Source organism: Pan paniscus, chromosome 10 (assembly GCF_029289425.2).
Source record: "Pan paniscus chromosome 10, NHGRI_mPanPan1-v2.0_pri, whole genome shotgun sequence".
NCBI lineage: Eukaryota > Metazoa > Chordata > Mammalia > Primates > Hominidae > Pan > Pan paniscus.
Genome location: NC_073259.2, coordinates 124,891,032 through 124,904,238, shown reverse-complemented (window position 1 = coordinate 124,904,238; position 13,207 = coordinate 124,891,032). Strand labels below are relative to the sequence as shown.

The 13,207-nt window shown below is 45.8% G+C and overlaps 1 protein-coding gene across 5 annotated transcripts in view; it reads right to left on the bottom strand.

The window, feature by feature from the left end:
- RNFT2 (ring finger protein, transmembrane 2) overlaps positions 1–13,207 on the bottom strand; it is a 115,216-nt gene that overhangs the window by 10,728 nt on the left and 91,281 nt on the right. For 3 of the 5 annotated variants that reach the window (XM_008957814.3, XM_008957817.6, XM_034934595.4), the window contains exons 8-10: positions 8,843–8,992; positions 6,758–6,823; positions 6,499–6,600 (exon numbers count right to left, since the gene is read on the bottom strand). In XM_008957814.3, the coding sequence (XP_008956062.3) occupies positions 6,499–6,600; positions 6,758–6,823; positions 8,843–8,992 (318 nt within the window). The remainder of the gene's footprint in view (positions 1–6,498; positions 6,601–6,757; positions 6,824–8,842; positions 8,993–13,207) is intronic. The other 2 variants (XM_008957818.3, XM_034934594.3) reach the window with 1 other exon arrangement.

The following is a 13,207-nucleotide window of genomic DNA, read 5'->3' as shown; positions in this document are numbered from 1 at the left end:
CAGGTGGATGAATGCAGGTGAGGAGGAGAACAGGCAGTTATGAGCCACTACCCCTTATAAAGTATAAACACGCCGGGCACGGTGGCTCACGCCTGTAATTCCAAAACTTTGGGAAGCCAAGTTGGGTGGATCACTTGAGGCCAGGAGTTTGTGACTAGCCTGGCTAACATGGTGAAACCCCGTCCCTACTAAAAATGCAAAAATTAGCTGGGCATGGTGGTGGGTGCCTGTAATCCCAGCTATTCGGGAGGCTGAGGCAGGAGAATCGCTTGAACTCGGGAGGCAGAGGTTGCAGTGAGCCAAGACCATGCCACTGCACTCTGGCCTGGGTGACAGAGGGAGACTCTGTCTCAAACAAACAAACAAACAAATAAATAAAATAAAGTAGGAACATGATACCAGGCCCTGCCAATGTTCTTTATGTGCATAATTGCACCCCAGTCTCATAACAGCAAACAGACAGGTCAGTGAGACTCAGAGAGGGGGAGCTGTGCGCCCAAGGTACACAGCTGCTAAGTGGCAGGGTTGGAATCCAACCTTGGGCATGTGAGAGGCAGATTTCCATTATGGCCCCCAGTATCCCCTTCTCCTGGTGTTCATAGCCTCGTGCATCCCCTTCCCTTAAGTAAGGGTGGCGCCTAGTGACCTGCTTCCAACAAGGAGGATACAGTGAAGGTGATGGGATGTCCCTTCTGGGATTAGGTTACAAAAGACTGTGACTTCCAGAACTCAGGGTATCTACTGGCCACAAGAGCCAGTGAGGAACTGAGGCCTCCAATTTCACAGCCCATTAGGAACGGAATCCTACCAGCAACCACACGGCGGAGCTTGGATGCAGCTCCTCCCCAAGTTGAGCCAGGAGAGGACCACAGCCCTGGTAATACCTTGACTGCAGCCTGTAAGAGGCCCTGTGGCAGAGGACACAGCTAAGTTGTACCTGGATCCTCCCTCCCTCTCTCTCTCTCTCTCTCTATATATATATATATTTATATTTATATATATTTTTATATATATTTATATTTATATATTTTTTGAGACAGAGTCTTGCTCTGTCACCCAGGCTAGGGTGCAGTGGCATGACCTTGGCTCACTGGAACCTCTGCCTCCCAGGTTCCAGTGACTCTCCTGCCCTAGACTCCTGAGTAGCTGGGACTACAGGTGTGTGCCACCATGCCACGCTAATTTTTGTATTTTTAGTAGAGACGGGGCTTCACCATGTTGGCCAGGCTGGTCTCGAACTCCTGACCTCAGGTGATCCGCCTGCCTCAACCTCCCAAAGTGCTGGGATTACAGGTGTGAGCCACCATGCCCAGTCGTTTTATTTTTTTGAGACAGGGTCTCCCTCTGTCACCCAGGCTATGGTGTAGTGGTGCAATCTCGGCTCACTGCAGCCTCCGCCTCTTGGGCTCAGGCAATCCTCTCACCTCAGCATTCTGAGTAGCTGGGACCACAGGCGTGCACCACCACACTTGGCTAATTTTTGTATTTTTTGTAGAGATGGGGTCTTGCTATGTTGCTTAGGCTGGTCTTGAACTTCTGGCCTCAAGCAATCTGCCCACCTTGGCCTCCCAAAGTGTTGGGATTATAGGCATGAGCTACCATGCCTGGCCTGTGCCTGGATTCTTGACCCGTAAAAACTGTGAGATATTAAACATTTGTTGCTTTAAGCTGCTGAGTTTTGGGATAGCTTGTTATACAGCAATTGATAACTGATACAAAAAGCATCTGACTTTGTAGTGAAAACCGTTACTCATTATAGGGAATCTGGGAAAGGATGTTTGAAGCATTTAATTACGAAAAATGACATTACTGAAAATGTGGCTACTACCAGACAGGACACGGACACACACACACACACACACACACACACACACACACACAGACACATACCCCTAACCTCAGATCCTCTTTAATCACACAAACCAGGCTAGCCAAGTCCAGACTTAGAATTAAACACTAATACTGAATATCGGTATAATACACTATGATTTTCAAAACACATATACAGCCCTATACATCATCTCATATGACTCTTAAAAAAGTCCTACAAGCTGCCCAGCAGCTTGTCAATCTTGGGTGACAGATGACATGGAGGGTCAGGGTCACAATGAAATGCATTGCTCAGGGTTACAGAGTTAGTGCCTAGGATATTGTTGGTGCTCAATAAGCCCTCAAAGCATAGATGACTGGATGGAGGAGTCAGAGGTAGGTGTCAAGAACTCTGATTCCAGCTTAGTCATTCATTCATTCCGAGGAGGCAACGTGCACAGGCCTGGCTGAACACAGCAGAGACTATTCCCGGGAATTTCTGGAAAAAGTGCTCTGATCTTGTAATGCAGCCCTGGGGGCATCTCAAAGCCTGAGACCAAGCCTTGTGGAATGGGCATGGCCAATGGCATCAGAGGCTCTGGATTTGAATCCTGGTTCTGTGACTGAGGAACAACGGGACCTCAGGCAAGTCCATCCCTTTGTTTTTCTGAGCCTGAGTCTTTGTCTCTATTAAATAGGGTTACTACTTCCCGCCCGAAGTGTCTGTGAGGATGGGGACAGATAAGGTCAAGTATGAAGAACTTGTAAGCACGAAATCAACAGGAGTCACCATTCTCTTGCCCTCTTGCCTTCATATCATAAAACATGCAAAAAACCAAACTCATAGTGACCAAGCATTGGAGGACAGTTCATTCTCTAAATGCACTCTTACTCTTCTCTTTGGCAAAGGATTTCTTTAAATGAACCAAGCTTCTCACTTTGTGTTCAAAATGCCCTTTCCCTGGCTCCCTGTAGCCTGTCAGAGGGCACACCATAAATACTTGCAGAGTGCCTAACTGGGCAAGTGTGCTCCTGAGCAGAGCGTTCTAACCTCAGGACATGCTCAGTGTCTGCCCAACTAGCTTCAATTAACAATCTGCTTCCTGAGCCCTAGCTCAGGGGGTAGTGGGTGGAGTGGGAGTGACATATTGAGCTTAAAGGGGAGACAAGGTGTGGCTTTAGCCTAGTGGGCCCCTCCGCCCCTCCCTCCCTCCCTCCCTCCCTCCCTTCCTTCCTTCCTTCCACCTATCCATTCACCCACCCACCCATCTATATACCCACCCATCTGTCCATTCATTTGCTCACCCACACTGTCACTCGCCCACTTATACCTCTATCTACCCACCTTTACACTCACCCATCCATCCCTCCACTTGGACACCATTCCATCCATCCGTCCATCTGTCCATCCATCCTATTTACCCACTCATCTGTCCATCCATTTGCCCATCCATACAGTCATTCACCCACTTATACCTCTGTCCACCTACCTTTCACTCACCCACCAACTTCTCCACCTGGCCATCATTCACTTCCATTCATCCATCCATCCATCCATCCACCCACCCATCCCATCCATCCATCCATCCATCCACCCACCCATCCATCCTATTAATCTAAACATTCCATCCAACCATCCCATCCATCCTTCCTTCTGTCCATCCATCCATCCATCCATCCATCCATCCATCCATCCATCCAATATTTACTGAGACAGTACTGTGGCTCTGCTGCTAAACAAGACAGACATGGTATCTGCTCTCATGTTGCTTGTGATTCGGCAGAAGGCAGACAGACCTTGCCCATCTAATTACCAAATGAACTACCTAGTTAACAATTGGAATAAGTGCTAAGTAGGAAAAACACAGGCATCTATGAGACCATATAGCTAGGGACGTGACTAGTCTGGAGAAGCAGAGTCAGGAAAGGCTTTATGGAGGAAGCAACATCGCAGCCAAGTCATTCATTCAGTGCTTTTAGGAATCAGCATGACCCATTTACCTATGTGAATCATCTCTGCCTTTCCAGGCCTAGCTCACAGCAACAGAGCAAGACTAAAATGTGTGCCTGGCCTGGTCATATGTACAGTCTTCAACCAGCACTGGGTACAGCTGTTACTCCTAGATCTGGGACAATGGGTGTCTTGTCTGACTCCTCCCAAGAATTTCTAATCCAGTTGCACATAGTGGTATCAGGAGAAGAATGGAGGAGAGACAAACAGACTGAGGCTTAGAGAGCTTGTCAGACTTTCACCTTGACATCATGTTCAAATCGTCCCTGCTACCAAGAAGGAACTACAGATGGCTCTGAAGCATATGAAAAGATGCTCAACCACGCTCATAATTAGGGAAATGCAAATTAAAACTGCACTGAGATACCGTTTGTCACCTGTCAGATTGGCAAAGCTCAAAAGAGGCTTGGTAACGCTGTGTGTTGGTGAGGAAAGAAGCGAGCGGCTGTGTCATACTGCATACTAACAGCACAAGTGGATACATTCTTTACAGAGGGCAGTTTAGCAATAACTGTCAAAACTGTGTACCTTCTGACCCAGTAATTCTGCCACTAGGAATTTATCCTACCAAGAGCTCATGTGTGTGTGAAATGGGATGCATGCCCATAAGAGCTAATATTTATTGAACCCTGACCACGTGCCAGGAGCAGTTCTAAATGCTTCCCTTGAATTAACCTTTAATCAACACGATGGGCCCAGGTTGGTACAATTGATCTCCCCATTCTGGATCATTCATGACAGCCTTATTTGTAATAACAAAAGATTATCAGCTACTAAATGCCTATCAATAGAAGAATGGTTAAACAAACTGGTCTATTCATAAAATGGCACATTATGCAGCTATAAAATAGGATAAGGAGCAATCTCTAAGATAGAGTTTTAAGTTAAAAAGGAAGGTGCAGAAAACAGCATAGGTAGAATGTACTATAACTTACGTTTTTTTTAAAAAAAGATATGTTTGTGTATGTATAAATATATACACACATACATACATATGGTGACAGGCCTCCTTTTTATATCTTTCAAAGATCTTTTTAAAGTAAACTTTTTATTTTGGAATAATTTAAGGCTTACAGAAAAGTTGCAAAGATAGAACAGAAAATCCCAGTACACCCCTCACTGGGTTTCAGTTTCCCCTAATGTCATCATCTTGCATTACCGTGGTACATTTGTCAAAGCTAAGAAACCCACGTTGTTATGTTACTATTAACTCAACTCCAGACTCTATTTGGATTTCATCAAACCCGTTTTCTACTAATGTCCCTTCTCTGTTCTGGGATCCAACCCAGGTCCCAGACTGTGTTTAGTCATCATGTCTCTTTAGTCTTCTTTTTGAATGTTGATTCATGCAAATATCCATTTAAAAAGAAATACAATTGAACATGAAAAACAACCTCCCCCTTCCAAATCTCCAAACAGCAATAACAACAGCAACAAAAATGCTTGTCGATGTTAAAAAGGAACCCACCTTCTATCCCCCTACCCGTAAGCCTTTCCATGCCTTTTAGTCTCCAGGCTATGCCTCCTCCAAAAACCCTTCCCAACCTGGAACTCATCGCTCTCTGCCTCAGTCCCCCGAGACACTGCATGAATCTCTCTTACACGGCACTTATCACTGCCTGCCTTGCTTCACAGTTATTTATGTAAGTGTCTGTCTCCCGGCAGAGACTGTGAGCTTCCAGAGGAGGGGACGGGATCTGCGGGCCCTCTGCCTCTCCTTCCTGGTGTCAGATAGGATGTTTTGACCCCAATACACATTTGCTGAATTGACACCTAGTCCCTGATGTCAGGAGGAGGAGGAGGGATGCATTTAGGGAGTTAAAAGGAACCGGCCAGCACTTACGACTGTGGGCTGGTGACCCACGACTAATAAAAACAAACGGTAATAATAATTATACAGATGACAATGATAATTCTAGCAACTTCTATGGTTGAATAATTGAAATTTAGTTCTTTCCATGGATGATCTACTTTAATCATAATAATAGCCCTATGAAGTAGCTGTTATTATTATGTCCTTTTTTTTTTCTTTGAGATGTAGTCTTGCTCTGTTGCCCAGGCTGGAGTGCAGTGGCATGACCTCGGCTCACTGCAACCTCTGCCTCCCGCGTTCAAGCAATTCTCCTGCCTCAGCTTCCAGAGTAGCTGGGACTAGAGATGTGTGCCACCATGCCTGGCTAATTTTTGTATTTTTTTTTAATAGAGACAGGGTTTCACCATGTTGGCCCGGCTGGTCTCGAACTCCTGACCTCAGGTGATCTGCCTGCCTCGGCCTTCCAAAATGCTGGGATTACAGGTGTGAGCCACTGTGCCTGGCCACTATTATGTCCATTTTAGACATGAGAAAAACCAAGGCTCAGAGAGAGAGTCACTGACCCATAGGGGGTCAAGAATGCTGCTGAAATTCACATGCAGGATATTTTGATGTTACACCATACGGAATTTGGCATTCTACATTTTACTAAGGAAACCAAGGCTCAGAGAGGTGAAATAACGTGCCCAAGTCCACCCAGCTACTAAGAGGCAGAGGTGAGATTGGAACCCAGGTCTGGCTGACTCCGGTCTTAACCGGATTGCCCCCCAGAGACCCATGCCAGAGACCCGAGGACTGCCCATGGGGAAGGGTCCTACTCTCCCCCAGCCTTGGTCTCCAATGGTCCCGCCTGAGCCCTGCTCACCTGGCACAGGAGAATCAGAGGCTCTCGGAACTCGGCCTGACAGATGGCACAGATGTCACCGGCTTCTGTGCACTGCTGCCCGGTGGCTCGGACTCCATAGTTCTATTTGAGGGAGGGGAGAAGCAAATACAGCTATGGACGCCCTTGGGAACTACGCCCTCAGGAGCACTGTGAGATCTGTGGGCTGAGGAAGGGGTCGCTGCTGTTTCCAGTTCCTGATTCTCAGGACCCTGGTGGGGACCACCTGAAGCCAACTCACCTGAGAGGTACAGAGAAGCTTCAGGGCTTTCCTAACTCCACCCACACGTCCACAGATGTCGAAGGACTGAAAGGAGAGCAGGGTGGTGGCTGAAACGTACCCAAGGATCACTCGTGACCCCTGCACAATCACCCCACCCCATCCTCTGACCCTCCACCCATTTTTGACTCAGAACATTTTTAGGGCTCCTCTTCTCATTTGCACTTCTTCCTTCCCAACAGTGTTGCATGGCTTTTGTCTTGTTGCCTAATATCAAGAGTTTCCCCTGCTACCTAGGCCAGAATAGCAAATATATGGCATGCATAGTGCCTATTTCCCTTCCCAAGCCCACAGCAGGCATTGATAATCAATCACAGCACTCTTCCTCTGAGCCCAGCCCACCCTGATAACCCTTCTCCATCTAGCACTCCAGTCAGCCACTGTGTTGATCAGAACCAGCAAGTAATCAGTACACCCCAATGGCTGATATTACGTGGATTGCCTTGCCAGTCCTGCTGGAAGGAAGGAAAGAGAAGAACTCATGCATCCTCCCAGGATTCTCTAAAGCCAGAAATGGAGAACCAAAGAGAAAGAAAAGGATGTATGGATTTTTAGAGGGTAAAAAAACCTCTGATTTGTACTAATGATGAAAAGAAAAGCACTGCATACTAATTTGAGGAGTTGAGGGTGTGCAATTTAACACGGATACTATTTTTGAGGTGAGAGAGAGAAAACATTCAGTAGAAGTGTGGTTGGGAGCTTATGGCTTTAGAGGCAGCCTGCCTGGGTTCAATGCTTGTTCTGTTGTCTTTACCTGAGTGACCTTGGGCAAGTAATCTCAGTTTCTAACCTCCCTGAACCTCAGTTTCTTAACCTGTAAAATGGGAATAATGGGGGCCAGTTGGGGTGGCTCATGCCTGTAATCCCAGCATTTTGGGAGGCTGAGGCAGGTGGATCACTTGAGGTCAGGAGTTTGAGACCAGCCTGGCCAACATGGTAAAACACCATCTCTACTAAAAATACAAAAATTAGCCAGGTATAGTGGTGAATGCCTGTAATCCCAGCTACTAGAGAGGCTGAGACATGAGAATCGCTTGAACCCGGGAGGCGGAGGTTGCAATGAGCCAAGATTGCACCACTCCACTCCAGCCTGGGCAACAGAGCAAGACTCGGTCTAAAAAAAAAAAAAAAAAAAAAAAAGGAGTAATAATAGTATGTACCTTGAAGGGTTTGTGAAGGTGACTATTGGAAAGAATATCATATGGTGAGCTTCATAGGTGAGAAATTAGGGTAGATTAAACCATAAAAAATACTGATACATGTTACAATGTGGATGAACCTCAAAAATACAATGTTAAATGAAAGTGCCAGACACAAAAGGGCACCTATTACATGATTCCATTTATATGAAACATTCATAAGTATATTCATAGAGACAGAAAAAGTAGATTTGTGGTTGCCAAGGGCTGGGGGAAGGGGAGGTTGGAAGAATGGGGAGTGACTGCTTAATGGGTATTTCTTTTCAGGGTGATGAAAATGTCTTGGAACTAGACAGAGGTGGTGGTGGTTGTGTGACATTGTGAATCCGCTCAATGCCATTTAATTGTACACTTTAAAATAGTTATTGGAGGCCGGGCGTGGTGGCTCATGCCTGTAATCCCAGCACTTTGGGAGGCAGAGGTGGGCAGATCACTTGAGGTCAGGAGTTCAAAACCAGCCTGGCCAACATGGTGAAACCCTGTCTCTACTAAATATACAAAAAATTAGCTGGGTATAGTGGTGGATGCCTGTAGTCCCAGCTATTCGGTAGGCTGAGGCAAGAGAGGCACTTGAACCCAGGAGTGGAGGTTGCAGTGAGCCGAGACTGCGCTACTGAACTCCAGCCTGGGCGACAGAGTGAGACTCTATCTCAAAAATAAATAAATAAAATAAAATAAAAATAAAACAGTTAGTGGTTAATTTCATGTCGTATGAATTTTCCCTCAATTAAAATAAATAAATAAATAAATCAGCATGGGTATTCTAGGTTGCCCAGGAGCCCCCTGAGGCCTGACTAGTAAATGGGGCCCTCCTTAGGCCGGCCCTCCAGCCTTGGGGCCACCTCACCTTGCAGAGGCTGTAGAGAACGATCAGGACCCCGCCCAGGAAGTAGCTGTTGGAGGAGTCGTCACCCATGATGTATTTGTACCACAGCTGGATGGGGACAAGGGATCGGAACAGCTGGCTCAGCTCCTCGATGACCAGATAGAACTTTCCCTGCAACCACACAGAGAACATCAATTATTATTAGCAGTAAAGACCCAAAGGACCCAGCTGGGGGGCCCCCCGCCCCGGGCAGTGATGACATTCTAGGTCACAGGCAGGCCATTAATCAGCTCTGGAAAGCACTCAGGCCAGCTCCTAATGGGGCTGCGATATGGCCAGGGAGACGCGGCCCCTGTCCACTGCCCTCACCCGCCACCCAGCAGCCCAGAAGACCAAAGTGCCCAGGATTGAGGATCGAGTTTCAGGGTAGGAGAAACCCTACACCTTTGGGCAGAGGGCTGGAGAGTGGGTCACCCTCTGGGTCTCGCTGTGGCTTGGAAGGCTCAAAGCCCAAGGTGGGGGCACAGTCCCTGCCCTCCGCATCCAGGCCATCCTCATCTTTAGAGGGCTGACTCGAGCATCACAGGCGACTGCTCTCAGGGGCCCGGGCAGGATGGGCACAGAATGCAGGTAAGGCTAGGCAATAAGTCCCAAAGCGGGGAGATACGTGTCCTTCCTAGCTCCACCACCTGCTCTCTTCCAAGGAGGCAGGATGAATACCTAGTTGTGTTGAGAAAGAACAGGGGCCGGGTGTGGTGGCTCATGCCTGTAATCCCAGCACTTTGGGAGGCCCAGGCAGGTGGATCACTTGAGGTCAGGAGTTCGAGACCAGCCTGGCCAACATGGTGAACCCCCAACTCTACTAAAAATACAAAAATTAGCTGAGCGTGGTGGCACAACTGTAATCCCAGCTACTCGGAGGCTACTCAAGCGAGGCAGGAGAATTGCTTGAACTTGAGAGGCAGAGGTTGCAGTTAGCCAAGATATCACACCACTGTACCACTGTATTTCAGCCTGGGCAACAGAGCGAGACTCCATCTCAAAAAAAAAAAAAAAAAAAAAAAGAACACGACTTGGGTACTCACACTGGGCTGGGATTGAACCTGACCTTGCTGGATATTCATGACCCTTAGTTCCCCCATCTACAGAATGGGAATCAGCATTCCCACCTTACGGGGTTGCTTTGAGGATTAAAGGAGATGAACAGGATAAGCACCTAGCATTATTCCTGGAGAAAAATCCTATTTCTCTTCCTCCCCTTGACCTTGGACAAGTCCCTGAAGCTTTCTGTGGCCTGTGTTGTAAAATGGAGATGAAAATACACCCACTCTGTAGTGTCTAATAAAGTTGAATACATACCTACTTTATGACCCAGAAATTCCAGTCTGAGCTATTTACCCGAGAGAAATGAAAACATATGTCCACATGTATGCCAATGTCCTTAGTGGCTTTATTCATAAAATCCCCAAACTGGAAGCAGCCCAGACGCCCATCAATGGAAGAACGGATAAACAAATGATGGCGTATTTATACAACAGGATACTGTCCAGCAATAAGTATACACGAATGCCTGACATTCGCGATGACATGGGTGAATGTCACAAACATTATGTCGAATCAAAGAAGACAGTCATGGAAGAATATTTGTTGTATAATTCTGGTTTATACTAAGTCCTAGAATAGGTAACACTAATCTGAGATAATAGAAATCAGATCCCTGGTCGTCTGGGGTGAGAGGTGGGGAGAACTGACTGCAAGGAGGTGTCAGGAAATTTTGGAAAGGGATAGAAAGATATATATATATATATATATATATATATATTTTTTTTTTTTTTTTTTTTTTTTTTTTTTTGAGACAAGGTCTTGCTATGTTGCCTGGGCTGGAGTGCAGTTGTGCGACTATGGCTCACTGCAGCTTTGACTTCCCAGGTTCAAGCAATCCTTCCACCTCAGCCTCCCAAGTAAATGGGATCACGGGTACACACCACCACGCCTGGCTAATTTTTTTGTATTTTTAGTAGAGACAGGATTTCACCATGTTGCCCAGGCTGGTCTCAAACTCCTGGGCTCAAGCAATCTGCCCCTTGTCAGCCTCCCGAAGTGTTGGAATTACTGGTGTGAGCTGCTGCACCTGGCCTAGAAATATGAAATATTTTATATCTTGATTGGGATGGGGGATACATGGGTGTGCACGTTTGCCAAAACTCATTGAAATATACACTCCTAACATGTGCAGTTTACTGTATTTAAATCCTGCTTCTATAAAGCTGATAAAATCAAACAAACAACACTACCCCAAGCATCCATATCTGTAAAAATATGTATAATCTTTACTCTAACAATTCTATGTCTGGCAATTTACCCTAACAAAATAATCAGAGATAGGTGCAAAGATGTGCCTATAGGAATGGTCACTACAGCATTCTTTGTAATACTAAAAAAAAAAAAAAGTAAAAAACACAATGTACAAAAAAGAGGGTCTGATTATGTTAGAGATCTATAATGGAAAGCCATACAGCCATTAAAAATGTACCCTGAAGAAACAGCAACTTTATGGTGAAGAAAGGAAACATACATCATATTAATCAGGTGATCAAGGTTAACATCCCCAGTGAGAAGTCATTTTGACATCCTGAACCCTCTGACATGATGTCCTGAAAAGACACAGTATCACTTCTGTGGTATTCTCACCAAAACTCATCAATAAATTCTAATCTAATCATGAGAAAACAAGAGACATATCCAAGTTGAAGGATATTATCTCTCTCTCTCTCTTTTTTTTTTTTTTTGTAGAGAGACAAGGTCATGCTGTGTTGTCCAGGCTGGTCTCAAACTCCTGGGCTCAAGGGATCCTCCTACCTCAGGCTCCCAAAGTGCTGGGATTATAGGCATGAGCCATTGCACCTGGCCCCAAGTTGAAGGGGCCCAACACTCTTCAAAAATGTCAAGATCATGAAAGACAAAGGGAAGACCAAGGAGTGTGAGGTTGGAGAGAATTAAGGAGACGTGACAAATAATGTAACATGGGATCTTGGTTTCAATCCTATACTCTCTTTCTCTCTCTCTCTTTTTTTTTTTTTTTGAGACGGAGTCTTGCTCTTTCACCCAGGCAGGGTGGAGTGCAGTGGCACAATCTCAGCTCGCTGCAACCTCTGCCTCTTGGGTTCAAGCAATTCTCCTGCCTCAGGCTCTCAAGTAACTGGGATTACACACCACCATGCCCGGCTAATTTTTGTATTTTTAGTAGAGATGGGGTTTCACCATGTTGGCCAGGCTGGTCTCATATTCCTGACCACAGGTGATCCACCTACTTCACTTCAGCCTCCCAAAGTGCTAAAATTACAGGTGTGAGCGACCGCGCCCAGCTCTGATTCAATCCTATACTAGCAAAAAATGTCAATAGGCCAGGTGCAATGGCTGACACCTGTACTCCCAACACTTTGGGAGGCTAAGGTGGGAGGATCCCTTGAGCCCAGGAGTTCAAGACCAGCCTGGGCAATAGAGCAAGATCTTGTGTCTACAAAAAATTAAAAGATTATCTGGGAGTGGTGGTGAGTTCCTGTGGTCCCAGCTACTTGAGAGGCGGAGGTGGGAGAATTGCTTGAGCCCAGAAGTTCGAGGCTGCAGTGAGCTATGATTGTGCCACTGCACTCCAGCCTGGGTGACAGAGTAAGACCCTGTCTCGAAAACAAAAAAACAACAATAAAAATTGAAAAACAAAATAATGTCAATGGGGCAACTGGCAAAATGTGAATGAGGTCTTTAGGTTAGTAGTAACAGTATTGATGTTCATTTCCTGCCCTTGCTAATTGGACTCTGGTATATCAGATATCAACATTAGGGGAAGAGGAATGAAGGGTATATGGGAACTCGCAGCATTACTTTTGCAACTTTTCTTTAAGTCTAAAATTATCTCAAAATTAAAAGTTAAAAAAGAAATCATCCTGATGAAAGATATCATTTGACCCAAGCAAATGCTCATATTATTGTTCCAAATGGAAATAATAGAGAATGCAAAAAAAAAAAAAAATCCTCATTCTCTTTGTGTTTTTATGCTCTCTCCAGATTTTTTATACTGAGCATGTGATATGTTTAAATTAGAGGAGAAATGAGTCTGGGCATGGTGGCTCACACCTGTAATCCCAGCACTTTGGGAGGCCAAGGTGGACAGATCTCTTGAGGCCAGGAGTTCAAGACCAGCCTGGCCAACATGGTGAAACCCTGTCTTTACCAAAAATACAAAAAAATAGCCGGGTATGGTGGCACGTGCCTATAATCCCAGCTACATGAGAATCACTTGAACTCAGGAGGTGGAGGTTGAAGTGAGCCAAGATTACATCGTATGCGTGGCATGTGGACAGAGATTTATAGCCAACTTTTATATTC